The 27,211-nt window shown below is 35.4% G+C and overlaps 1 protein-coding gene across 2 annotated transcripts in view; it reads right to left on the bottom strand.

The window, feature by feature from the left end:
- Window positions 1-25,106, bottom strand: part of LOC131048140 (ubiquitin carboxyl-terminal hydrolase 14) — a 145,799-nt gene extending 120,693 nt beyond the window's left edge. The window contains exons 1-5 of one of the 2 annotated variants that reach the window (XM_057982013.2): window positions 24,930-25,106; window positions 21,031-21,153; window positions 20,747-20,918; window positions 19,418-19,530; window positions 18,949-19,285 (exon numbers count right to left, since the gene is read on the bottom strand). In XM_057982013.2, coding sequence (XP_057837996.2) covers window positions 18,949-19,285; window positions 19,418-19,530; window positions 20,747-20,918; window positions 21,031-21,144 — 736 coding nt within the window. In that variant the 5' untranslated portion in view covers window positions 21,145-21,153; window positions 24,930-25,106. The remainder of the gene's footprint in view (window positions 1-18,948; window positions 19,286-19,417; window positions 19,531-20,746; window positions 20,919-21,030; window positions 21,154-24,929) is intronic. The other variant, XM_057982012.2, reaches the window with a different exon arrangement.
- Window positions 25,107-27,211: the final 2,105 nt, after the last annotated feature.

Here is a 27,211-nt window from a genome sequence, read left to right as displayed (position 1 = left end):
ATTCTGTTGTTCTGAGACTTCATTTAGGTTCGCTTCTCCTTTCTCAGGCTGAGATTGACAATCCTTTGCAAAGTGACCAAACTTGTTACATCGAAAGCATCGGATGTGAGAGAAGTCCTTTGGTTTCTTCCTTGAATCAAGAGCAGAGGATCTGAAATCTCTATTTCTCTTGAAGTTATTCTTCTTCCAATGGCCACCTTCCTTCTTAAGCTGTGAGGACATGATGATCACTGTCATGAGGACTTCTAATTTTTCCTTTCGCAGCCAAGCGAGATTCCTCTTGAATGCAAGATCAAATTGAGGAAGCTCCACTCTTGCACCGATTCCTTGAATAAAGGGCTCCCATGTAGAAGAAAGGCCATTTAGAGCCGTTATAGTTAAGTCGTTGTCTTCAACATTCTTCCCAACGGTAGAAAGCTGATCCCTTAGCTCAAAGATCCTCATGAAGTAAGCAGCTACAAGTTCTCCTTTCTCCATGTAGCTAGTGTTGTTGACTTCGTACATCTTCTCCAATGTGTTGAACCTCTCTCTCGCAGTCTTCTTCTTGGAGATGGATGACACAATGTGATCTTTGACGAAATCAATAATCATCCTTTGTGCTTGGTAGTCCTTCTTCTTCCATTCTTCCTTCTCCTTTTCGTCTTGAGGTTCAGCAGCATCCTTGCCGACGTATTCAGCAGCATCCTTGCCAACGTATTTAGCAAGGTCATTTAAGGCCATCATTGTTCTGACCTTCCATGAAGTGTAATTGGCGAAACCTTCCAACCTATCTTCAACCCTAAGATAAGGAGCCATGTTAACCTGAACTTGAGCAGTAGGTTAGACTGAAAATGACTGTAATTGATGAATCTGATCACAACTATTACGAACCAAGCTCTGATACCATGTGAGTTTTTAGCAATCAGATTAGCAGTATAGAGCAAAAAATCAGAATGCAAAGTAAATCATACGCACAACACACATGTACCCTGGGAAAACCTCCCTCTTGGAGGAAAAACCCAACAACAATTCTCAAATCTTGATTAGGCAATATCAATTGAAGTTACAATGAGCTTCACACTTGAAGCTAACAGCAAACTAATCACAGTAATAATTCCAACCTAGGGCTCACTGTAATAGTGAACTTATCTGTCGATGTTACAATCACAAGAATGAAGTTTGTTGCCCCTTAAATGGAATTTACAGACCTCCAAAGGTGATCACTGTGCTCCTGAGCAAGTTCGTTGTGCTACCACTATGATACCAATAGGGTTCACTGATCTTTCAAATAGGATCATTGTGTATTGATGATGTTCGTTGTCTTCTAGATATGTTTGTTGCTCACTAGATATGTTCGTTGTCTTGATAACAAATAGATGATATTCGTTGAATGTGTCTTAGCAATTGCATTGGCATTACATATATGAGACTCTAGCCATCAATTTGCCTTAGGTCGGCTAGGAGTCTAAATTACAATACAAAAATATAAGTTGGCGCCAAAACCAAATAACCCGAATAACCCCACACGTTAGGTAAGATAGGGTAGGGTTAAGAAAATGTGCAAGATAAACCCACAAGTTACATATGCATCATCGCTCAAATAGGGCCTGCCCTTAAGGTTCACAAGTTACATTGATATCTATTTGGGCCCAGCCCAATTACAAGCTATCCAAATTGGGGCTCAGCCCTAAACATTAATCAATTATATCAATACAATTAATTTTAAGGCCATGGGCCACATTAAAATTAATTACGCTAGGGATTCAACCTAGCTACATTTCAACACAAAGTAGGAGCTAAATTAAGCTCAACTACAAGTAGAACTAATTCTAGAAAAGCAAACTCTAGATAATAAAAAGCACCTAAGTTTAGCTTAAGTGAAGAAGTAGTTAAAGGACCTAATTAATAAATAATTAGATAAAGTATCCTAATTATTCCAACACGACACAACTAGGGTTTGCAGATTTTTCGAAAGACTTGCTAAAAATCGTGGGGTTTTCTCTGGTTTTTCCAAGACGGGAGTTCAAATACTTTTCACGATGGGATTTTTTAGTTTTTGCTTTATTTTTATTAAAAAATTGTGGCTCTATTCTTCTATGTCCGTTTTCTGCGACTAGGGTTTCCTCTTGTGGTTTTGATAGGTTATCATCTACGACTAGCTTTTGTGCTAAACCTCGCTCCTTTTTTGACGATTTCTTTTTAAAACAAAATCGTATCTCCTACTCATCCTAAGGCGAATTGAGTCGTTGCACTTGTTTTTCTCCAAAACAATGGAGGGTTTTTGAATTGGTTTTTGATGATTTTTTCACCAAAATCATGTTTTGTGCACTAAGCGTTTCTAGGGCACATAGGAGTATTTGCAAATTTTCTGGTTTTTTTATCAAACCTAGGTTTGCTTCATTTTGGAATGATTTAAAAAAAAAAATCATGGGTTTCAAATTTTTTTCCAATTGTTTATCAACAAAAATCATAGCTATTTGAGAAGCTGAATTTTTATCGTTTCCATGTCTCTGGATAGCAAGAGGGATGGCTTTGTTACCCAACATCATGTTGGAAGGCACTCAGAATTTTTAACGGCAAGAATTACAATACGTGTGTTGATGTTATAGCAGTAGGAGATATCTTTCTCCTGTCTACTATCTGATTATTAATTATTAATGCATGTATCCCTGTCTTATACCAGCGATCTACTTGTTTATTTTTCTAACTAGTTACAAATTCACTTCTAAGTAATAACTACTTAGTTATCCTTTGACTAACGTATTTAGTATTAATTATCTTGGGCGGTTGAATCTATGTACCCTTTGGATCGGTCATATTCCAAAAACAACAGTCGTGTCATTTCACTATCTTTGATCGGGTATATAGATCCCTTGGGCGGGGTTGTCATAGGATATGTTGTGGTTCCATATGCGATACCTGTGCTTAAACAACATGGTATCAGAGCAAGATATATCTGCAACTCCTCTTGTTTTGTTTTCCTCGAGCGGTAGCAGTACTGGTTGATATGCGGGAGCCATGATCTCTAATTGAATGAATCGTAGATTGGATTTATTGTACTGGCCGCGTTTTTCATTGACAAAGTGGGGCGGAGGCTGCTGTTACTCACCAATACAATCGGGTCGACTTTATCCCTAACGAGTTTGGCCTTGTGTCTCATCATTGTGGGCAAAACGTCCAACTCAACCCACGAAGCCTTTGCGTTTTTTAGCTGTGATTGCAGCGTGTTCTAATGTTGCCTTCTTTTCATCGAACTGGATCCTGTTAACTGGATGATGGGAGTTGAGATATACCCTCTTCGCTTGCGGGCCAAGGCGGTTGGAATTGGCATGGGGGTTAACAAACTTGTGAGCGGAGTGGTTTCCGTCACATTTCTAAGATTTTCCAAGGCAATCAATGTGCTCGGTGTCTTCTTTTTCTATGCGAGCTTTTCTTTTCTGGCAGTGGGGTTTGTGTATTGCTTTGTGCCGGAGACCAAAGGTAAAACACTGGAAGAGATTTTGGAATTCTTCAACATCATATCTTCGGGAAAGAGGGCTACTCCTAGCAAATTGGAGCTTGGGAATGGCAAAAGCAGTACAAGACCGACAGAGGCAACACAAGCTATAGAGCCTACGGAATCAAAGGTGTAATAGATTGCTTACACTTGAAACTGAAAAGAAAAACTGCCATCGCATTGTTGCTTATATTAGAAATAACATTGCAACAAGTACGCCATTAAAATTTGTTTGATTGATTTTAATTGCATGAGTTAAAGAGACGTAATCAGTTCCAAATTTCTCCTCCCAAGACAGCATTGAGCAGAACATTGTGGTTTCTGATTATACAATGATGAATAGGATTTTGAAGGAGGAGAGGAACTATATTCTAGGGATGATAAAGAAGATCAAGGCTACTGAATGTTGTTGATTCATAAGAGTATTCTGCAAGATGTTATCACTGACCTTTCGCTGCATTACCTGTCCAAGGCAAAGATTTTGCTAGTAAGTGACATGGCAAATGGGAAGTTGTTCGTTAAAACCTTGAGATTGCTTAGCTGACGTCAAGGACGTCGCCTGTTTTAAGTGGGGGAGAATATAAGGGCCTAGATATTCTCGTGGCGCAATACAAGAGTCTGACAAACCAACAAAGGCAACCTTGGACGAGGAGGTCAGAAGGTTGATGCAAGTACTTGGAGATTCAGAGGGAGTTTGATAAACCAACAGAGGCAACCTTGGACGAGGAGGTTATAAGGTTGATGCAAGTACTTGGAGATTCAGAGGGAGTCTGACAAACCAGTAGAGGCAACCTTGGACGAGAGGTTGATACTAGTACTTGAAGCCCTTGCTAAGAGAGAGGCTTAACATCAGTAATTTGTGTTATCTGTTATTAATGCATTCTTCTCTGTGAGAGAGAAGTTTGAGGTGCAAGCCCTTGTTAATGCATTCTTCTCTGTGAGAGAGAAGTTTGAGGTGAAAGCCCTTGTTCCACCCTCTGGGAGTAGCCATGGTGGATGTCATGTTGAGTGACTCCATGACAACATCACGTTGAGAGACTCTGTGATGAATCCTTTGTGTTTGTGTTTTTCCACACATGGGAGTAGCCATGGTGGACATCATGTTGAGTGATTCCATGACGACATCACGTTGAGTGACTCTATGATGGTCACTTGTGCACATATTCCTTTCCACACATGGGAGTAGCCATGGTGGACATCATGTTGAGTGACTCCGTGATGAATCTTCTTTCACAAATGGGTGTAGCCATTGTGAGTGGTATGTTGAGAGACTCCATGACTTAGATATTTGTAAAGATATCTCCCTAGCTAAGAGGGAGTGTTGATGTTATAGCAGCAGGAGATATCTTTCTCCTACCTGCTATCTTATTATTAATTAAGAAGTGATCTACTTGTTTATTTTTCTAACTAGTTACAAATTCACTTCTACATAATAACTACTTAGTTATCCTTTGACTAGCGTATTTAGTGTTAATTATCTTGGGCGGTTGAATCTACGTACCCTTTGGATCGGTCATATTCCAAAGACAACAGTCGTGTCATTTCACTATCTTTGATCTAGTATATAGATCCCTTGGGCGGGGTTGTCATAGGATATGTTGTGGTTGCATATGCGATACCTATGCTTAAACAACATCCTGGAAACAAAGGATGCTCACCTAGATCAGATTGATCTAGGTAATTATGCTTGTCCCATAGTGGCAGGCTAAGACCAAGACAAGTTAGTTTATCAGTCACCAATGAGATGCTTCCAGAAGTGTCACCTAGCATTGCACAAATTTGGACTCACTTGAAGGATCTGCACAAGACATCAGATAAAGGCAGAGCTTTCTTCCTTAAAAATATGTCATTCTCGATTATGATGGATGAAAAAATGTCTTTACAAGATTATTTAATGAAGGTCAAAGACATTTGCGATCAACTGGAGGCCATTGGTCACAAGATGGAAGAGGATATAGTGGTTATCATGCTAAAAAGCTTACCACGATCATATGAGCACTTCATCAAAATTCTCAACATTACATCCACCAATGTTGATTTGAAGTTTGAAGACTTGTGCAACAAGCTCTTGCAGCAAAACTGAAAAGTTAATTGCTCAAATAATCAATGTATTAACCAAGGAGACAAAGGCTCCTTAAATAGAGATTACAAGACAGTGTTCTAAAAAGAACAAACTGTTTAACTTAAGCTTCAAACTAAAGCTAAAAAGCTAACTGCGTCTTCTAATAAAAGAAGCAATAGTTACACTAAACGAACTTAAAAAAACAACTAAGATGACCATTATAGAATAAATATAATATTATTTTAATACCCTCCCTAATGGTCATCGTACTCAATACCCTACAAAAAATATTGCAAGTCTTTTGATCACAAACACAAAGAAGGCTATCCCTTCTCTTTAAAACAATCTGTTGTTGTGGAGACCCTCCCAAGATCTATAGAATGTTAATGACCAAGAGTAAGAAAATCAATCCAGCCTGATGTAACCCTCACACGTTAATTACAAAATCATCACACACAAATTACTGAGCCAAATAAGACCCTGAAACCACAATTTTGAGGAAAAATCAACAAACCCTCCAAAGAGCAACAAACACAATTTTGTCAAAAACTGCAAAAACTTTTGCGAATGAGCACTGAGCACTGTTTGCTCCAACAACTCCAAAACAGACTACAAGATACCATGGTTGTAGATGTTCGCCCTAGCATCTCCAGGTGCGACCAAAAACAAACTGCAACAAACCACGATTTTTGTGAAAACCATTAAACCCTAAAATCAGAGGTTACAAATCAATGTTCTCGTGGAAAAAATGGGTAAAACCCAGATAACTAAAATCCCACGCAAACTTTGTGAATTACAGATGATTTTTGAGGATAAAATCAAAAAAATCAACGGAAAATTTTTCAGGAAAAAATCATGAAAACCCTCAAACAATTTTTCAAGAAAAATCGTGAAAACCCAGAAAATAATTTGAGGAAAAACTTGTAAACCCTTATAGAATCATTTTTGAGTAAAAAATTATTAAAACCCTACCATGATTTTTGTGGCAAAAAAATCTAGAAAACCTAAAAATTATTTTTTTATGGGAAAAAATTATAAAACCCCTCCACTTTTTTAGGAAAAAATTATTCAAACCCTGAAATAATTTTTTTAAAGACAAAATTATAAAAACCATTAGTAATTTTTTTTGTGGAGAAAAAAAAACAGTAATTAATTTTTTTTTTATTTTTTTTAGGGACAAAAATTAGAAAAATCCCAAAATATTTTTTTTTTTTGTGTAAGGACAAAAAATTCCAAAAACCAGATTGTGAGCAAGAGAAAACGTGTGAAACGCAAGAAAAAAAAATAACTGTCACCAATAAAAACGCTGCCATAACCAGTAGAGATGCGGGTTGCAGAAACTTGGGCCAAAACGAAGCCACGCATGCAAAAAAAACAACCCTTGTTGCGATAAATGAAGATTGCGGAAGAGCGGCCACAAAAAAAAAGGCCACCAGAACAAAAACATTGCTGCAAAAAATGCGACTCAGAAAGGAAGTCGCAACGGTAGAAAATCTCGACACAGGTCAAGTGCCAAAAAAAAGCGTCACGCAGTCACAAAGAGCAAAAAACAGGTCGCAATTTTTCAACTTTAGAAAACCCTCGTGCCAAAAAGAATGCAGCTTCAAAAAACCCACACAGGTGCGCGAAAACCAAAGAAAAAATCCCACATGAAAAAACATTCACGAAATTACAGAAACTGTCCAAAACCCTCACTCACGATTTTCCTAAGAAGAAAACCCACAAAAATTTGCAAAACCCTTTGATTTCGCAAAACGCCCTCGAATCTACGAATCAGAGAAACCCTTGATTTTGCACTGAATAAGCCCACAAATTTTTTTCATTAAAAAATCGAAAAAAAAATTCTACAAATAAATTCTAGGTATTGGCTTACGAGCCAAATCCTAAAAAATCTCGTCGACCCGCTATGATACCATGAAAAATTAATTGCTCAAATAATCGATGCATTAACAAAGGAGACGAAGGCTCCTTAAATAGAGATGACAAGATGGTGTTCTAAAAAGAACAAACCATTTAACTGAAGCTAAAAAACTAACTACGCCTTCTAATAAAAGCAGTAGTTACACTAAACGAACTAAAAAAGACAACTAAGGCAACTAAGATGACTATTAAAAAATAAATATAATATTATTTTGATAAAGACAAGTGGAAGAAATAGTTGGTAGCAGCAACGAGACAGCTAGTGTGTAACAGGCTTTTACTGCCATGGACAAAGGCAAAGGTGAGTCCACTCATTAGAAAGGGCAAGGCAAACCTAATGATTCTTCAAAGAATCTGAAATCTATCACATGTCACTACTGTGGTAAACTTGATCATATGAAGAAGTTCTGCAAAAAGCAGTTAGCTTATCAAAAATCCAACCAAGGAGGGTCTCAATAGTAGGCTCATGTTGCAGAACATTCAGAGAAGTCACATGCATTCATGACAAAAAGACCAATTGATCATGCATGGTAGTGTTGTGACCTAATTCAAACATCGCCTCATCGCAGATGTGGACCCCCTGTTTTCGTTTTTTTTAGGTTTTGTCCTAGCTTTGCATTTTCATAAACCTTCATTTTGAGAGAATTAAGAGTTAGAGTTTTGAGGCCATCCGAGCCAAACTGAGAATTTATGCTCGAAATTGAATTTGAGTGTTGTCAAAGTATTCAGAAGGTCTAAAGGACGAAGATCGCAATTGCTTTGGGTCATTTCTGACAACTTGCTATTTTTAGAAATTTTTGCTTTTTCTGCTTTTTTGAAAATGGCATCTGGGTTTTTTTCTTTGAGCTATTTTATTACTTACCATTTTGTTGGAATTTGAAAATCTCGCCTCTAGATATAAAAAAGCAGGGCTTCGAAAATTTTGTTTTTTTTCTGTGATTAGGGTTTTGTTGTTTAGGTCATTTTGATCCTGCCCATCTCTTTAAATTCAAAAAAATTTGCTTCTCAGTGTAAAAAGCAACAGTTTGAAAAATTTTGTTTTTTCTAAAGTTAGGGTTTTGATCCTCATGCCAAATTATTCTTACCCATGTTCTAAGATTTTGAAAATTATGTCTTTAAGAGTAAAAAACAGAATGCAAACCCTAATCAGGGTTTTGTTTCAAAAGATCAGCTATAATATCAATACCCATGTTCTCAGATTTCATAAATGAGATCTCCAAGTGCAAAAAGCAAAATGGAAATCTAGATTAGGGTTTTTGTCCAGATGAACCAACAAGGTATGAACATGGCATGAACATTGTTGACCAAGTCAATAAAGGCAAGTAAAATGACACATTGAAAATTTCGTCCAAGTTGAAGAAATAAAAATGGCAGACAACTTCAACAAGGTTCAAAGGTAGAATGGTAGACGATCAATTAAAATGAGGAATAAGTTTGAACAGGATCAATTAAAAAATTGTCCAAGAAAAATTATCCAACTAGTGTTAAACTTCTACAGAAGGTTAACTAACTCATGGCAAGGGTTACTTAACTCCTGCCTAAGGTTAAGTTTATTCATGCACCAAAAATATCTAACAATTTTCAAAGTGCACCTTAAGTCCAAGCTAGAAATTATTTCCAAGTCCACTTTAAAAACATGGCACAAGGAATATGAAAAAAGGTTCACTCAAAATTGACATGTCCAAGAATTTTCAAAGTTCCCATTGTCCATCATGCCTTGAAAATACGCCTAGGCAAGAAAAAAACATGGCACAAGCAAGAAATTCTTTCCAAGTCCACTTTAGAAACATGGCATAAAGAAGATGTGCAAAATTTGCCAAAGCTTAAGAAAGAATGTAGGGCCCTCTTAGGTGAAATTGAAGATGGCATAGAATAAAAATGATATAAATTTCCTAGTTGGCAATAAAAGATGACATGGCATTCCAAGAGAATTAAAGATGGCAAGTATGACGACTTGGCATTTAAACAACTAAAGTCAAAAGAAAAAAGAAAAAAATTGTGGCATGCCTTCCTCAAATTCAAATTTCTAGAAGGAGTTTTAAAACAAATAAAACTTTCTAAAACATGATGGAAGCTTCTAAGGATAAAATTCCAACTTCTTAAAGGGAGGATAAAACAATAAAACTTTGTAATTTTTGAGAATCTTCCAAGCTTCCTTCTAGAAAAAGGCATGGAGTTTAAATTTCCTAAAGATAGGATAAAACAATATAGCTTCTAGAAGCAACTCAAGAGGCTATAAAGACATGATGCCCATTCATTGATACTTTGTTTGCTACTAAGGAAAAGTTCGTATAGCAAAGAAGGAAGCATCGAAACTCTATCAAAATTCGCCAAAGTTGAGAGAAACTAGTAGCTTCAATGTATGATCAGATTATCCAACTTCAGAATTTGCCATGAGAACGAAAAAATCAAACATGTCTATAGGTTTGGAAGTGAACAACTCTCAAGCATAAAGAATATCAGATTCATGCCAAAATTTGATCATATTATCAAATTACCTTTGCAGAAGTAAAGTAAATTCAAGGGTTTGAAGAAAAATTGGAATTCTTCAGAGGAAGCAGCTCCAAAATCCAATTAGATTACCCAATTTTCAGAAAAATTTGGATGAGAAATAAAGCAAAATCAAGGGTTTGAAGAAAAAGATGTCCAATATTCTTCTCAAGTTCGCCATTGATAACAGTTTGAAGGTGTAAATTCTGCCTTAATACTCCCTAAAAATTCGCCTTAAGGGATAAAAGCAAGACCGAGGGTTTGAAAGAGGCATTCGAGAAGTGCAACATATTCTTCAAATTCGCCATTAACAGCAGATTGAAGGTTTGATGATAAGACAATAAAGCTCTTTATATCTTATCATACTCAGAAAGATTCACCATTGTTCATCCATGGATCTGCTTAAGAAAAAGAAAGAAAAAAAAATCTTCCAAATCTGCACTACATCTTGTCCAGAAGACTATCAAATCTGCCTTTGATGAGAAAACAAGACAAATTGGAGGAAGATACATATCAAAGACTCATCCAAAATCATTCAAGACTACAAATTGAAAGTGGACTTGCCTAAGAAAGAATAAACTAGAAAGTAATTTGAATTCACATTGTCCAACTGCTGCTATCATGATCAGCAAGGAAATTTTAAAACATCTCCAAACCTTCCTTGGAGAAAAAGATTGTTCGAATCTGATATACAGCATGAATTGAAATCTGTCTAAGGAAGAAAGCCTTCAAAGGAAATTTGTTGAGGAATAAGACATATCTAAAGATTTTGTCCAAAGAAATTAAGCACAAAACTTGTCCAATAAATTGAGAACTTCGCCTTGTCAAGAGGAAGACATACAAGCATGAAAACTTTTCCATAAAAATTTGACACCATCCAAGTCTGCCAAGGATTAGACAAATAAAGCATCACATAAAGATGGAATAAACTTTGCCAAAAAGATGTAACAGAAAGGCAAACTGTCTCATTCATCCTGAAATTCACCATGGACAGCAAACACAATTCACTAAGTATAAAAAAAAAAAAAACTAGTCCAAGACAAAAGAGACACACGATTGTCCGAGCTCACCAAGACATGATGGATAAAGATTCACCTAAAGATGACTGTCCAAAAGTTCTTCCAAGAATCGATCCAAGATAATCCAAGACATGAATTGTCGAGACAAACAAGATCAAAATACATGAAGAAATTGTCCAAACCCTTGCAAGTTTATTCCAATTATCCAAGGCATAAATGGAATATGTGAAGATACCTAGCCAAAGCCCTGAAATTTGAAGAAAAATTTGCCATACCAGGAAAATAAGATTCTGATCACAATTCACATGAAATCAGACCAGCAAGTTGGAAGATAATTTTATTTTCCAAAATTTTCAAAATTATTATTTTTAACACTTATAAAATTTTCAAAATTCAAAATTTCTAGAAAGTTCTAGAAGATTCTTGGATAAAATCGAATTTTTGAGAGAAGAATAAAACTTTCCATTTTGGAAAGATTAAAACAATAAAAAAAATTAATAACAAAAAAAAAACAATAAAACAAATCAAAACTTCTAAATTTAAGAACCCTAAACTCTATATATTTTCAACCAATTCACTTTCACAATTCATTATTCAAGTTGAAAATTTTGGAGAGCTCTGAAGAGAAATTTTCTCTTAAAGTTCTGAAGAATTGTCCAGAAGTAAAATTTCTAAGTGTTAGAGGTCAAGAAATCAAGAACTTTCTCTGATTTTAGGACAGATTTTCAGAATCAGAGGTAAATTTCAGTCATAAAGAGGATTCAAAACCTCAATTTGATTGAATTTCCACACCCTTTTGTCTTAATTTTATCAATTTCTTGGCCAAACCCTTCACTTTCAATCTGCTTTTTTAAAAAATTTAACCCTTTTTCAGACTGAAAGTGAAAATTTTAGGAAAGAATAAAAAAATCAGAATTAAATTCTGGAAATAATGTTAAGTTTCATGTGTTTTGTAGATAGCAATGAAGTTCGCCATCAAGGGAGTGCAGCAGGAATCTAAAATCAAATCCAAATGGAAGAATATCACCGACACAGATCTTGGGCATGTTGATATGGAAGAGTTCAAGAAAAGGATGTATGGATATGATGGAAACATTCCTACACCGATTGCTCGCAAGATGATGCAAAACAGAATTGTCCAAGCAGCTGGGTTTCCACCAGCCAAGGAATGTACTGAATTGATAGTCAAATGTGCTTTGCACTATAAAGCACAGTCAAGAGAAATTATTGCACCAGATGGAAGAATCCTAGCTAATCTTTCAGAACTGTCCATCCAAGAGACCTTTGGCATACCGAAGCACAGTAAAACTACCTATAAGACTAAGGAGCAAGCTCAAAGGGTTTGTGATAGTCAGTCTGAACTCTGTGCCGCGAATGTGAATAAGTTTTGGCTGGAAAAGAAGGGACCTCAAGGAAAAGTACCAAAATATTTGTTGCGTCCATTCTTCAAAGAAGAATATGGAGATCTCATCCTACTGCTGAAACAATAATGGGCAGCTCTAAAGGTCAATTGTTCCAAAAATGGATGTATTATTTCATGGACGAGATCATTGCAGGAACCAAGTTGTTCAACTAGTCACGTATAATCAGTGACAATCTTCATGAGCAGCTGATCAACTTGGATAGGACGAAGGCATTCCAGATGAGTTCATACATAATCTATCCATTGGCTGCAACCTACAAATATTCAGGATTGATCTGTAAGGGCATAGTAGGGAATGGTGAGAATGAATTTAAGTCATATGATTGTTATCCTCAGCTGCAGCTTAAGGATAAGAGTTTTTGAACCCATGACGCATTCCTGATGTACGTCACTAGAACGCTACAGGGAGGCACTCACAACCGACTTTCTCATGAATCTAAAAGTTTGATCAGCAGATATGGATCCTAGTTTATCCAGTTTTCGAAGTTCACCTATATCAGAATACAAGGTTTCACCGGTTGTCCGTACCGATTGCCAATCTACCCAACCAACAGAATGGTCCTGCTAGAAGTTCTCAGACAATTGGAGACATATCAGAGTTTTAAACGAATAAGGCAAAAGGCAATTGTATCATTTCCATTCTTTATTGGAAATATGGAAGAATCTTGTTCAGCATAGGCAGCTGAAAGTGCCAGACTAGAGATGCAGTGGTACCCTTTTACCTTCTACCAATCCAAAGCTAATTTTGACCCCCACCATAACATCAGATCAACAAAGGAAGAAAAATTCAGACATATAGTGGATATAGAAGACTATTGGGCAAATGCGGAACATGAATTTGATATCAGAAAAAGAATGTGTTTCAAGCTGTCAGTCAATTTTATCAAGATGACCGGACCTTTCCTTGTGCTTAATTAGCTGGAAGATGACGAAGAACATACTCAGCCCGGCTTTGATGAGCATGTACCCCTTTCTCATATCAAGTGGTCAAAGCCAGATCATGCAAACTTAACCATCCTAATGAAACCAGTCATGAAATATACCAGGTGCTGGGTTGGTCAACAATGTCAAAGGTTAAATAGGAAAAATGTAACTTTGAATTATAATTCGATGGGAGTAGCAGAAGGATATTCTTCAAATGAAGAAGCAACACAAAGTGCCAGGCCAAGCGAGAATGCTAAAAGGAAAGGGAAGGCAATTGAAATTGAAGAGCCTGTTCAGAAAAGGCAGAGAATAGAACAATCTCATTCCGCCACATCAAGGAATGAGAAATACATTATAAATATTGATGAATCGTTGGTTGAAATAGAAATTCCTTCTCCAGTCCATAGAGAAAATGTAAGACCAACTCATCAGCAGGATGATCAACCACCATCTCCTACTAACACGGAAATCCTAGAATCTAAGCATGATACAGATTTTGAAGCAGAAGAAGAGTTTCAAGAAGGAATGATTTCTGCTCTCTGAGGAATTGCACGTGACCAAGAAACAAAAGATGACCAAGAAGTAGAAGGCGTTGAGCATCCTACCGTTTCTGCATGGTTGAGGGAAAGATTAAAAATGAACACACAAGCAGTGGAAGAGCTAGAAGAGGATGACATGGCTGATTTCTTAGCCAAGTTAGAGCAAACTACTGTGAAGAAGCCGGCTAAAAGATATTCTACCATCCAAAGAGATGAAATAGGCAATCGCACAGTAAAAATAGTAGTGCCTAAAGTAGATAAGGCAAAGGGGGACATTGGTCCGCATGAGTTTGAAATCACCACTTTTGACTTGGGACCAACTACAAAGGCCCAAGCAAAGGAAGATCTGGACAATTCAGTCGCATCCATAAAGGTGCAGCTGGATGAAGAAACAGAAAAGAAGCAACAATATAAGAAAGAAGTGGAACGTCTAAGAGATTATATTTGACACATGACTACCAAGCCACTCGATCAAGCAAATCCAAAGACTCTCCTACTTTTGGATTCACAACAGGTGGTCAAAGGTTTTGAGGAAGATGCAATAACAGCCAGAGAAACTAGAGATTGGATAGAGAATATAAAAGAAGCAGCCAAGTTCATAGAAGGGATCACATCAGCATATGATCAAACTTCTTTTTTGTTTTCCAGGATTGAGACTTTGGCAGAAATATGGGCTGATTTCCAGGATGTCCGAGATAGAATCATTCCATCCCTTAAAAAGCTGAGAGGAATCTCATCTCAAGAGTTGGTTAATCAAGAGATAATTGAAGCAGGGGTTGCTTATGATTTCCACAGTTGGCTCTGGACACTAGTTGCACAAAATGAGGACTTGGAGAAGGTGAAAGTTGATGCTGATAAAATAGAGAAGCAGATAAGGGACATTCGGGATAAGACTTGCCTTATAGTTGCAGAAGTACTTGAGAAAGAAACAATCTGAGAGTGGGATATGCAGTTGGAGAATCTAAAGATCAAAATACAGGACATCTGCTTTGCCATCTCAAGACCGGTCTTAAAGACCCACCTGGCTAAAATATCAAATCTTCTTTCCATCAGGGATGCCTTTCAGAAGCAGCAAGTAGACTAGGAAATCACCTTTGCTTTGTGCGCTGATGACTTGAAAGGATTAGAATTCAAAGTCAACCTATTGCCACATGTCTGCAGGGATGAGATTGATCAAATTGTGTCCAAGTTCATCGAATATCAAAAGAAAGGGGTGCAATCCTAAAAAATTGCATCTTGTGCCACTTGTCTCCTTTGTAATTGATCTTTGATATTATTTTGGGAAACCCTAATTAGGGTTGTGTTGTTTAGATCTTGACCATTGATCTTATATCGATCTTGGCCATTTATTTCTCTTTCAAAACTCTATATAAACCTCGCTCACTCTCTCATTTCATTGTTGTGGAGAGTTTTGTGCACAGAGCTATTTGAGTAATAAAATATTCATTATTAGTATTGTTTTGAAATCTTTTTATTGCTAAATGGTTGCATGGTTACAAACTCTCTTCAACAAATAGATTAGATTTGCTTAAGTAATTTGTTTCAAGTTGTTAGATGAATGATAGATTTGATAGTTTAGATAGGTGAAATCTCGCTCATACTTTTGTTGAATGAATGATTTTCGTTTAACGTGCAAAGTTAGTCTGAGCTTTTATGTGGATGTTTAACTTCTACTTGGAATAATATTTTTCAATTGTTGGTATTATTCGTAGGTGTGAAAATTATAAGCACAACCTTAGAAGATTGCACCCGCTCTGCATAGTTGTCCAAGTGTGGCGAAACAGAGTGTCGTTACTAGGTTTCACCTAATCTATACCGTCTCTTGAGTTCATAGGACTAGCTTAAAAGTAATATAGAATCCCTTAACCTTCATCCTTTTTTATCTTTTTTTGAAGTTTTAAATTGAAAATCCAAAAACATAGAGCATAAATTGTTAAATCTGCCTAAGTTCAACCTATGAATGATACTAGTTAACAAACGTAAGTCCCCCTTGAGATTTTCAGCACATACTACCCAAGCAACTATCCCACTAAAGTCGCTTGTTCGCACATATAGACCTTGGAGTCGCCTTGTGGTCTTTCTCGCAATCTTGGCACAAGTAGTGATTTTGTTCAGGAGAGGATAAAGTATCCTTGTGGTATTTTATTCTAAGTGTTTGGTATATGATAAAATGTACACCAATAGGTAGTTAGTAGAATGACCATTAAGGGAGGCTGTTAAAGTAAATTGTAATATTTAGCTTATAATGGCCATTTAAATCGTTTAGTTAGTTTTTAGTATCTTTCTATTTTGTCTTTAGTACTTGGTCATTACTATTATGAAAAAATCTTTTGTAATTGCTTATATAAGGAGTATTCCTTTCCTTCGTTAATAACAACAAACAATTATTATTTCAATCTTGATCTATTGAAGAAAAGCCTCAATGAGAAACTTATGACTTTTTACAAACCCCCTCAAGAAACTTTTTGAATTTTTTTTGTGATTTGAAAATACAACTTAGCACATAACTATTGAAAAAGGGTCTCCTAACAAGGGTTTTTGTGAAATGGGAAAGAAAGAGAAATACAATCCAATTGATGTATTAATAACTTTTTATTCAATTCAGATGGAAATTAAGGGCTTTTGTAAGATGTCTGTTTTGCAAGGTGATATTTGAGAGAATCAAAGGGCATTGCCATTGATAGTTCTGAAGAAAGAACAAACATTTTATGGATGGTATTTACTATATGGCTCCCAACAATTCTTGTAATTTTTGGTTTGATAAAAATGAATTAGCATAATAACCATATTTCAATGCATAGTTAAAATGTCATTTTTCACTCCGTGATATTGTTATTTAAAAATAAGTCAGAAGTAAAGTCTTATACTGTAAATTTGTGTTGAAAAAAGAATCCAAAGCTCTTGTTTACTGTAAAAGTCATGCATTAAACAAAAGAATTGTTTCGATAACCCCGTTCCAGTTGACAATTTAGGAGGTGAGGTAACGGGCAGGGAGAGTGGTACCAGGTGGCAGAAAAGAATTTTTATTTTTTGCACTTCAAAACAAAGCAGGTCTCATTACTTCAGCAGTTGTTGTCTACTTCTATAAAGGAGAGTCAAAAGGGGTATGTTGAGACTTCAACATGAGATATAAAAAGTTCTTCTGCTGCTATTTTTTGTGACTTGGCGATTTGTAACATTTCAGCTAGTTTGAAGACAACACATTACCATAACAGTATAACCAAGTCAATATTTCCTTCCTCTGCTGCTATTTTCTTTTGTAAAAACTGAAACCTGGAATTTTATGATTTCACTTACTATATCACACCACCTACAACAAATCATCTTTTTCAAACATCAAATTCAAACTTTACAATTTGGCTGCTGACTTCACTTGACTGTGACTTGATACTTGGTTTCATTTGAATTTTAGACTTGTGTTTTTTTATTGACCCATCAGTGATGGGCGGGATTAGTAAATTATATGACCTCCTCCAGACTTCAACTAGGTTTTGGGAGCAGATTTATTTCCAAGATCATTCAAAAGTCTTACCACATTTGACAAGAGAAATTGATAAACTGGATTGGTTGTCAATTTTAAGCAGAGCATTACAGGGACCCCCATGATGTGTATCTATTTTGTTAAAAGAGTTAAACCTTTTCAATTCGCAAGGGAAGGAAGGAGGGGGCAGGGAAGGTAGTGTACATGATGACATACATCAATGGTACACCACTGATGATCTTCACCATCCATGGGCAATCAGGTTGTATATTAGTCAACATCTGAGATTATTTATCCTTCCCAGGTCTCACCTGCCAAGGGGACAGCCAGAGTTTAGATTTCAAAATGTGGCAATTAGGATACATGTTCTTGAAAGGGTTGATTATGAGTTTTTGAGATCTTCCAAATGTGTTTAACTAGATTATTCTTTTTACAGGTTTCTCTTAGGTTTGGATGCAGCGATTGAGATATTTTTTCAAGTTCATTTTTACATACTTTTCTCAGACATTTTGGATACAAGATGCAAGGTTGCTAATGATGTTTCCATGACTTGGATTTCTAGAGGTTACAGGGTGCAGTGCTAATAATCCTTTGATGTCTTGGAATGCTTAAAGATTAAAATATTTTAAGGACTTTGCACAAGTTTGTTGCAATGTGTAGGCATTGTGATTGGAGTTGTGTTAAAGCATGTTCCATATGTATTCAAAGGCATGGGATTTCTACATGTTGGTAAATGAGACTGACATTCAGGTACAAATGGATCAGATGAAATGGGTTTCTGGATATGGCACAGCTTACCTATAAGGTTAGTATGTTTTTTTATGTGACAGGGAAAATCAAGCTGCAACAGGCAATAGGCACAGATATTGGGCTGGCACCACTTCATGGGATCACACTGAGATTCACACCATCAGTTGTCCAGTTTTAAAATGTTTCAGGCAGCTTTCATTTAACATCACTCAAAAGGCACAGATATTGGGCTGGCACCACTTCATGGGATTACAGTTAACAACTGAGATTCAAGCCATCAGAGTTGTCCGGTTTTGAAATGTTTCAGGCAGCTTTACCTTAACATCACTCACAATGATCAGACCATGAGCTAATTATTGAGAATGAGAAGATTGCACAGACTTATGACTAAGGGAGGATAATGGCATACTACAACGTCCTACAGTAGGACTAAGTTCTACATTACCATCTATCACTTAAGGCTTCCATTGCACCCCAGCTTTGGTATATTCCCCAGGCACCAATATTCATTAGTATAGGCCCTATGGATCTAATCATGTGGATTAAGTGTCCTCAGAGGTTACAGGTGGCTGTAACTATATTTTGTACTACTTATTTGTGCTGAAGTTGATAAATTGCTGCTACCAATTACAGAATACTTACTTTGTTAATCTACCTGTTAGTAGAGATTCCAAACTATACCAGTAAAGATTTAAGCCCAAAAAGCTGCTTCAAAATCTATGGCACATCATACTTCCAATCTATCTATCTCTAAGAATGCAACCTTTAAACTGCATATCACTCTCATATGAACAACCACAGCCCTAAAAAGATGTAAATCAACTGCAAATAATGATCTTGGTCTTAAAAATATATATATCATCACCTGCAGCTTCCAAATCAGCTGTGATTGTACCAAGCTTTACTGCTAAAGGGTATCTTGTTTCATTATAATGCTGAACAGCATGATCATTGCCTCCAGTTCCATCCCAACTCCGTCTCCCACAAAGAATCATACCATCCGTAAGATTCAGCCACAAGTTGTCAACTTTGTCACATTTTGCACATTTCCATCTAGAAGGAGGAATTATAACACCATTATCGATTTGTTGCAAATTCAAGGCATAACCACTAACTTGCTTTTTATCAGCCGTCCAAGCTGCCACCTGTTCCTTGCGCTCCACACCAGTAGCTGCCAATACACCATCAACCGATAGCCTAACCTGACATGTTTAGAGAAAATATGAGCACAAAAATTAATGCCAGAAACTCAACTAACTTTCCTGTTTACATAAAATTTCTAATTTGGATTTCCAACTGTAAACATTAAATTATATGACATACAGAATTTTCACCTTTTCTGGCAGTTCAACTGATGGAAATGGAAGAGTCACGAAATCAGGCAATATTACAATACTGTAAGACTCCTCATACTCTGGCTCTCGATTTTCAAAGCCACCTTCTAGACCTACAAAGATACATCAACCAGAAACTCAAACTTACAAGGCTTGTCAATGAAGTCTCTAGAAGTCCGAGAAACCAGACAGAGTGGCAAATAAACAGCACATAGCTACAAAAGTTATAAATAACATGTTGTGACCCTTATAACATTCATACTAAGAATGGATTGCATGGTACAATGTGAATTGTCAATTTGAAAAATTATTTTCCCAAAATGCATTTTCTTATTACAATTTGTCAATATTACAAGGAAAATCACTTGAGTTAAACCCTAAATGGTAGGATTATTTTTTCAAAAAGGTGGAAAAAATGTTTGTTTTTGTATATTTAAGCATTATTATCCTTGAGTATTATCAGCAAAGGGAAAAACAACCATACAAAACAATTAAGAGCATTTCACTTGCAACCTTCAAAATACAAAGATATCAGATGGACAAATAAATTTGCTCAGCACATTTTTTTCATGAGTTCACATCAAAAAGAGCATGCATGTGAACTACATTGTAATAATGGCATAGGTTACAACTTCCTGCAACTCCCTCAGAAAGAGTTTCAAAATTTCTCTTTACCAGATGTGCAAAACTTCCAGTTTTTTATACAAAGTTTTTCGATTGCTTAACTGGACAAAAACTAGATAAATCTGTGTTCTAAGAATGATATATTGTATTTTCTTATGCTTCTCGTAAATTCATTAAATACTTTCACTAGGATAGCTAACTGAATGGTAAAGACACGATTTTTGCCCTTAGCCATCTGGATTCTGAATTACAATGTGGTGTACTTGTGGGCTCAAAGCGCTGCCCACTAAGTTTCAAATTTGTGACTATGACCAAAGAAATGAGGCAGAGTGTATGCCCTTAGACATAGAAGCTTAGCCAGAAGCAATGTAAGGAATCCTATGAGTGCACTGCAAACCATATGTGGAATGCTTCATAGCAGTGTTCCTAAGTTTTAACCAGAAAAATGTTTTAGTTTTGCAATATAAGAAAGCAATTTGTTCACCAGTAAAGTTCTCCTAAATACTAAGGAAATTTCAACTAATGGCTTAATGTGATTTTACAAGCACCAAATTCCAGAACAAGAATTTTAAAACTGCAGATGAGTAATGAATCAAGCAAGAAGTTTGAAGTAAGGTTTAAAAGCTGAAGAAACTTATTAAGGCCTTCATCTATTATCAAGTAATTGCATTCACGTGCCTGATTGACAAGCTTTACACAACATACCTATTGCCAGTAGTGTAGGCTTCTTGTGGGGTCTATCTTCACTAACAGGTTTTTTTCTTGCCTTGATATGCAAGTAAACTGGATTTCCAGTCTTCCTGTAATTCCAATACACTGACTCTTTCCCAAATGCAAGAAATGAACTGAGGTCAACAAAAAGTCCTCCCTCTGACTTCTGCTCCTCAAAAAAAACCAATGATTATTTCAACAATATTGCAAGGAATCAGCAAGGACATATATTATTTAACAATCACAAAAATGAAAACAACGGTGGTCACATAACTTACCGGAGTGTCAAAAGATACACAACATTCTTCCTTGTAAATTCGATTAGAAGCTTCTGGAATCCTGACTCTTGATAAATGAGACCGCAGCAACTCCATCGCATGAGTTCCTGACATGTTTCTCACCTAGGATTCAAATGAAACACAAAAATAATGTGAAGAGACTGTCAGTAATGTTGAATTGCATAACCTAATAGAAAAGAAACTATGTATTTGCAAATCCAAAAGCAATAACACACAGTAACATGACTCGAATACAGGTCAAATACCAGAATATTAAATAGATTCTGTTGGCAAAAAATCAAAAGCATTACCTAACAGAAAAGAAACTAAGCATTTTCATATCTAAAAGCAACCACACCCGGTATCACAACTCAAATACTGGTAAAAGACAAGAAAATTAAATAAATTCAGCTTATAAAAAAAAAAGTCTTTTCAGAAGTTCATAAAAAGTAAGATCTCACTCCATGACAAGTCCACTCAAATATCAACATAAAGTATCTACTAAATATGAAAGATCTGTCATAGAACTCATCATCACCCTTAAGGCATTTTCTTATTTAGTAAGATCATTATCTTCGTTTTGATGTATGTGAAGCATATAATGCAACTCGGACTTGAGAACAAGTCAACAAGCTGAAGAAAAACAATAGACATGGCTCTAAACAATAAAACTAGGCAAAAGTTGACCTGCTCTTTTTCCAAACTACAGCCAAATTTCCTCTTTAACCAGATGATCAAATGTCAATCTGCTAAATTGCCAACTAGCCATTAGAAAGCATCATTCTCAATTCATGCTGTTGAGGATGATAGTCCAGATTTCAAACCAAACTACTTGCCAATAAAATAATGTCACTTGCATCTTTCTCTTGCAAATATTCTGTCATAATACACCCGTCCAAGCATCTATCCCAGTTCTTTGTGTCCATGCAATATTCTTCATCTCCCAATTATTGGTGTTAAGCTTAATTAAATTAATAAGTACTAGTTTAAGACCTATGCAAGTGCCAACACGTTTGATCAACACAGAAAACCAAGAGGAGGAAAGATGAATTTTGTAAACCTCATCTAGCATCAATAATAAAGAGAAGAGGAATTAACAAGGTTGTGTACCCTAATCCTACAAAAAGAAGCATAAGCTCAAAGAAACACCCCAAGCAAACACGAAAAAATTGTACTGCTATAAAAAACCCTACTCCTTTGTAATGGCTATGAAAAAACCCTAAAATATTTTCAAATTATTCATCTTAATTTATTACAGCTCATACAAAAACATAAAATAGATAAATTTGTGTACATAAACCAGACTTCCACTTTTAATCAAAATGTAATCCCTACTAGTACTAAACCCGATATAATAGAAATTTTACTAGTATTTTATTGCCACAGAAAACCTAGTGACAGGCATGTGCCATCCCCAAAAATATCTACATTCTCTCAGTAATCAAATAAAAAGTTTTTCCCAGGTCTCTACAGTACTACACCCAATCCTATAGAATCAAACCAAAACCCACAACAAATCACAACATCATAGTGCCATATTTACTCTTCATACAAAGGCCATGGTAGAACCTAAAACACAGAATAATAGACTAAAATGGTAACTGCAGAACAGTTAGAAAGGAAAATTTTAAGTACGTCATCAGTATAAAGTCAAAATGGCTACAATAGAAACCTACTAAAACTGATATAGTTAAAAGTTACATATAATATTTTGAGTGAACACTAAGACTCTCATCCTTCATTAAAAATGCCAATAAATGAACCATTTAAACCCTAATCCTTCCTTAAATGAGCCACAAAGGAGCCACAGAAATGCAGTAACTCATTGAAAATAAAGTACCTATAATAGAAACATAAAATATGAAAACACTAATCCAGAATTCCCCAAGTCCTCAAATTAAAACCACCATAGTAGAACCCAACAGACCTTGATATAATAGTACAAGTCGACCCCAATGTTACAGAATCAAACTGAAGCTTAAAGAAAACTCAAGTAAGCATCCTTACAGTAGAATCATAAAACCCCAATCGTTTGTTAAAATGGCAATGGTAGAATCCTAAAGAATGTAATAAACCTTAAAATGGCTATTGGATAAATTTTAGAAAAACTACAGATACAATTCAGACACAAATGCAGAAACCCAGAGACCTTAATATTCATTATTTAAAAATATCTATTGCATGGACGAAAAATCGACAAATTCAATAAAATTCATGCTATATTCACCTAAACAGATATTACTAAAGTAAAGGGTAAACAAATTCCAATACAACTACTAATGGCAAATAATAACTGTAGCAATACAAAAAATGACGTAGAGAAATATCTCTACATTGATCAACAGTATTTTCTGACCCCGTGGAGATGAAAAAGTAAAACTGTAACCCTTTTTGTTGCTTTGGACCAAATTTACCTAAATGACAAAAATACAGTTCACTCTAAATTTACCTAAATGACAGTACAGTTCACTCAAAATTTACCTAAACAGAAAATATCGTTAATAAAAAAGAATTTGCAAATTCTAGCACAAAATATAATGGCAAACAATAATTGAAGAGTACTAGATTAAATGATATGTAGCAATGTATCTATATTTGCATAGCAATATTGCCAACATATGGCTGAGAAAGCATAAAACCCTAACCATTTTTTCTTCTTTGGGCAATATTTAGCTAAACAACAAAAATAAATTTCACACTAAATTGATGTAAACAGAAAATATAAGTAATTGAAAGAGAAAACAGATTCCAGCATGCCAGATAATGATAAATGATATATAGAATTGTCTCTGCATTTGATCAACAGTGTTTCCAAACACATGGTGGATGAAAAGTAAAAACTTAACCCTTTTGACTCCTTCAAACCAAATTTACATACACAACAATATACATTTCATTCTAAATTTATCTAAACAAAAGATCGGCAGTACTTCCATACATATACGGAATGGTGTGTAAAAACGTAATCATTTTTACTCCTTTAAACCAAATTTAACTCAACGACGAAAATACATTTCAGTCCAAATTTATCTAAACAGAAGATATCGCTAATTACTAAGTGTATACAAAATTCTAGCACCATATATATATAGATAGATGTTCTTACATTTAAAAAGATATCTATAAATATAATAGAAGTATTTATCAAACATATGGCAGCTGAAGCTTTAAAGTTATAATCCTATGCCTTTTAATTCCATCTGACAGAATTTACATAAACAATATAAATACATTTCATATTAAATTTATATATGCAAAAGATATCACTGATAAGAAAGAGTACACAAATTCTAGATTGACAAACAGAGGCGGATAATAATCGTAGGTATTAATAAAGAAACATATAGAAATGTCTCAGTTACCAGAAGTATTTACCAAAACTACAATAGAGAGAACTAAGGAACCCTACCCCTATTTACACGTCCAGTACAAATTCAGATTAATAGGAAAAATATCATTTCACATTAAGCTCACCTAAAAGGAGGTGCAACTGATGAAACAGAACAGAAATTTTACTATGACGAATTACAATTTTGACAAAGGTTTACTGTATATAAACTTTTTACAAAATAACTGGAATCCTAATCCTAAAACCATATGCGAATTTAACTATAACAGAAGAACATTTCACGCGAAATTTACCTCAACAGTAATACTGCTAACGAAAAAGGTCCTACAAAATCGAAACCGGTAAATAATGCAAAATAATAATTGCAGATATAGACAAAGAAACGTCTCTAAATTTGATCAAAGATAATTTTTCAGCCATACAACAGGTAAAACGTGAAAAAAATGGCTACTACATTTTAAAAAATCCGTTAAGAAAGACATGAAATCTATAGCGATTGTTACGAGTTATTAACAAATTGTGTTGGGGAAATTTCTCGTGCAGAGCTTACGTCGTATATATCTTTTCCTTTGTGTTGCAGAAACTCCCGTCCTGCTCTGACCGAAGCTCGGTAATGGCGTAAACCCTTTTTATATCGTGGCTTCTGAAAGGAAAAAAAACTGTGTCCGGTCTAGTTTTTAATTTTTTTTATCAATTTAAATTGGAATTGAAATCGACGTTTATGACTTAACGTGGATTGGCAAATGACTTCAAGTTATTTTTCTCTACAATGTCACTTTATTCTTTGAAAAGAAAGGTGTAATTTGTATTTTGTAGCGATTTCTTGTACTATGACACCTTACTCCACGGGAGATATGATATGTCCTAAAGGAACACGAGGGTAGCTTGGGCGGTGGGTTAGCATTATGCCTTATGGGACCTCCTAACTTTCAAAATGGCTGAGGAGTATCAAACTTTTTGTAAATATGCTTGTGATTTTAAGAGGGAAAGATTGTACCATCATCATCAGTCCTCTTGAAGTTTGCCACTTCTGACATTTAGCTATTTAAAGTTTGAAAAGGGTAAGAAAGTATTGACTTTTATCAATAATGGTTATTGTCTTTAGTTGTCCTTTTATCTTATCAATTTTTATATTGGGCAAACTTACATTTCATTGAGTAATGGGTGTGAGTAATGGGTGTGGGTATGTAGATAGTATTTTTGATTAGATTTTATTATCATATTGGTAATCTTTTTCTTATTTTGAAGAGTAGTTGTACTTAAGCAATATTCTATAGAATAGTTAGTTATTTCAAGTCAATATTAAATGTGATTGATCCTCTTTTCTTTTTTTGAGTGTCACATGTGCATTATCATATGTGTGTCTATCATTGGTATGTGAAGGTGGGGGATAGAATGTTAGGTTTTGGTGATCTATGTTCTAGATGTTTATTATTGCTCTTTCTATCATTAACCCTTTAGAGTAATGAATTTTCAAGACTTGTGCCATTTTAATTGAAAGCTAGTGGTACCAACCTCAATTGATTAAGATGATTGGTAAATGGTGTGGTTGGTTATGGTTCAAAGGTGGCAATAGATAGTGCTCTAACTTAACCACAACAAAGAGTGGAATATTTGGTAGACTCTTCTAGGTGACTGTGTGTTACATAAATCAAGAACATGTGTTCTACTTGTTGGAACTTCTAAAAATTTGTATTCCTAAATTATTTTCCCACTACTGTCCATATATGTGACCAAAACAAACAAGCAAAATTTGAAGGTATTCACAGATTAATTTCCTTGTTAACATAATTCAATGTGTTTTCTAGCCTAAAATTCCCAAGAGTTAGCACCAAAGCCTTGATAACAAACCAAATGTTTGAGCCATCAATAGACCCTAAAAGAATCATACCCTTGTTGAAAACCTTGTTTGATAGTCCAATATTTCCCTAAAAATATCTATATACCCCACCTATCATCTCATTTGGACCATCATATAGTCATACCATGGAGTATAGCTATTTCGCAGGGTCAATATTCTATTATATCAAGTAGCTTGCAAAATAGTGACAAAGAAAATGAAAACTATAAGGGTATCGCTATTTCGCAAAACACATATCTTATTATGTCAAGCAATCCATAAAATGACGATAAGAAAAATACAGATTATAAAAGTATCGTCATTTTGCAAGACTCGTATTTCATCATATAAAGTGGCCCCTGAAATAGCGACAAAGAAAGTACAGTTCACAAAAGGTGTCACTATTTCGCAAGACCCATACCCTATTATGCTAAGCGGTCTACGAAATAGCAATACTTGGACTTAAGATCATAAAGCATTGCCATACTGCAAGGGGGGTACTAGTGTAAAGTGGAGACATTATGATATAGCGATAACAAAATAACTTAAAGTATTGTCGCAGTATCGCTAAAAGAAACTACTAAAGAGATCAGAAGAATGTGATATAGGGATGGTATGATAAAATATCGCCAAATTGCAAGGTGGACGTAATTAATGAAAGATGAAGTTGTGATATAGCGATAACAACTAGATTACATGTTGCTATATCGCAAGGAGCAAGAATAAAGGGGAAATAAGTGTTGTGATATAGTGATAACTACTGTCATTGTTTCGCAACGATGAAACAAAACTAATAAGGTGGGTTTGTGATACTACAAAAATCGTAAGCTGAAGCAACTTGAGAGTGACATCAACATGTCATAAATCAAAATTTCAAAAAGGTAGCAGAGTTGTTAATAGCACGCACAAAATAAATGAAGAAAAGACCCTCAAGAGCTACCATTAATAGTGGATTTTTTTTTGAAATTTTCATTCCAAGCAAAAGAATTGTA

The sequence above is a fragment of the Cryptomeria japonica genome, chromosome 1 (genome assembly GCF_030272615.1).
Source record: "Cryptomeria japonica chromosome 1, Sugi_1.0, whole genome shotgun sequence".
Taxonomy (NCBI): Eukaryota; Viridiplantae; Streptophyta; class Pinopsida; order Cupressales; family Cupressaceae; genus Cryptomeria; species Cryptomeria japonica.
The sequence above is the reverse complement of the archived record's forward strand: the minus strand, read 5'-3'. Positions and strand labels throughout refer to the sequence as shown.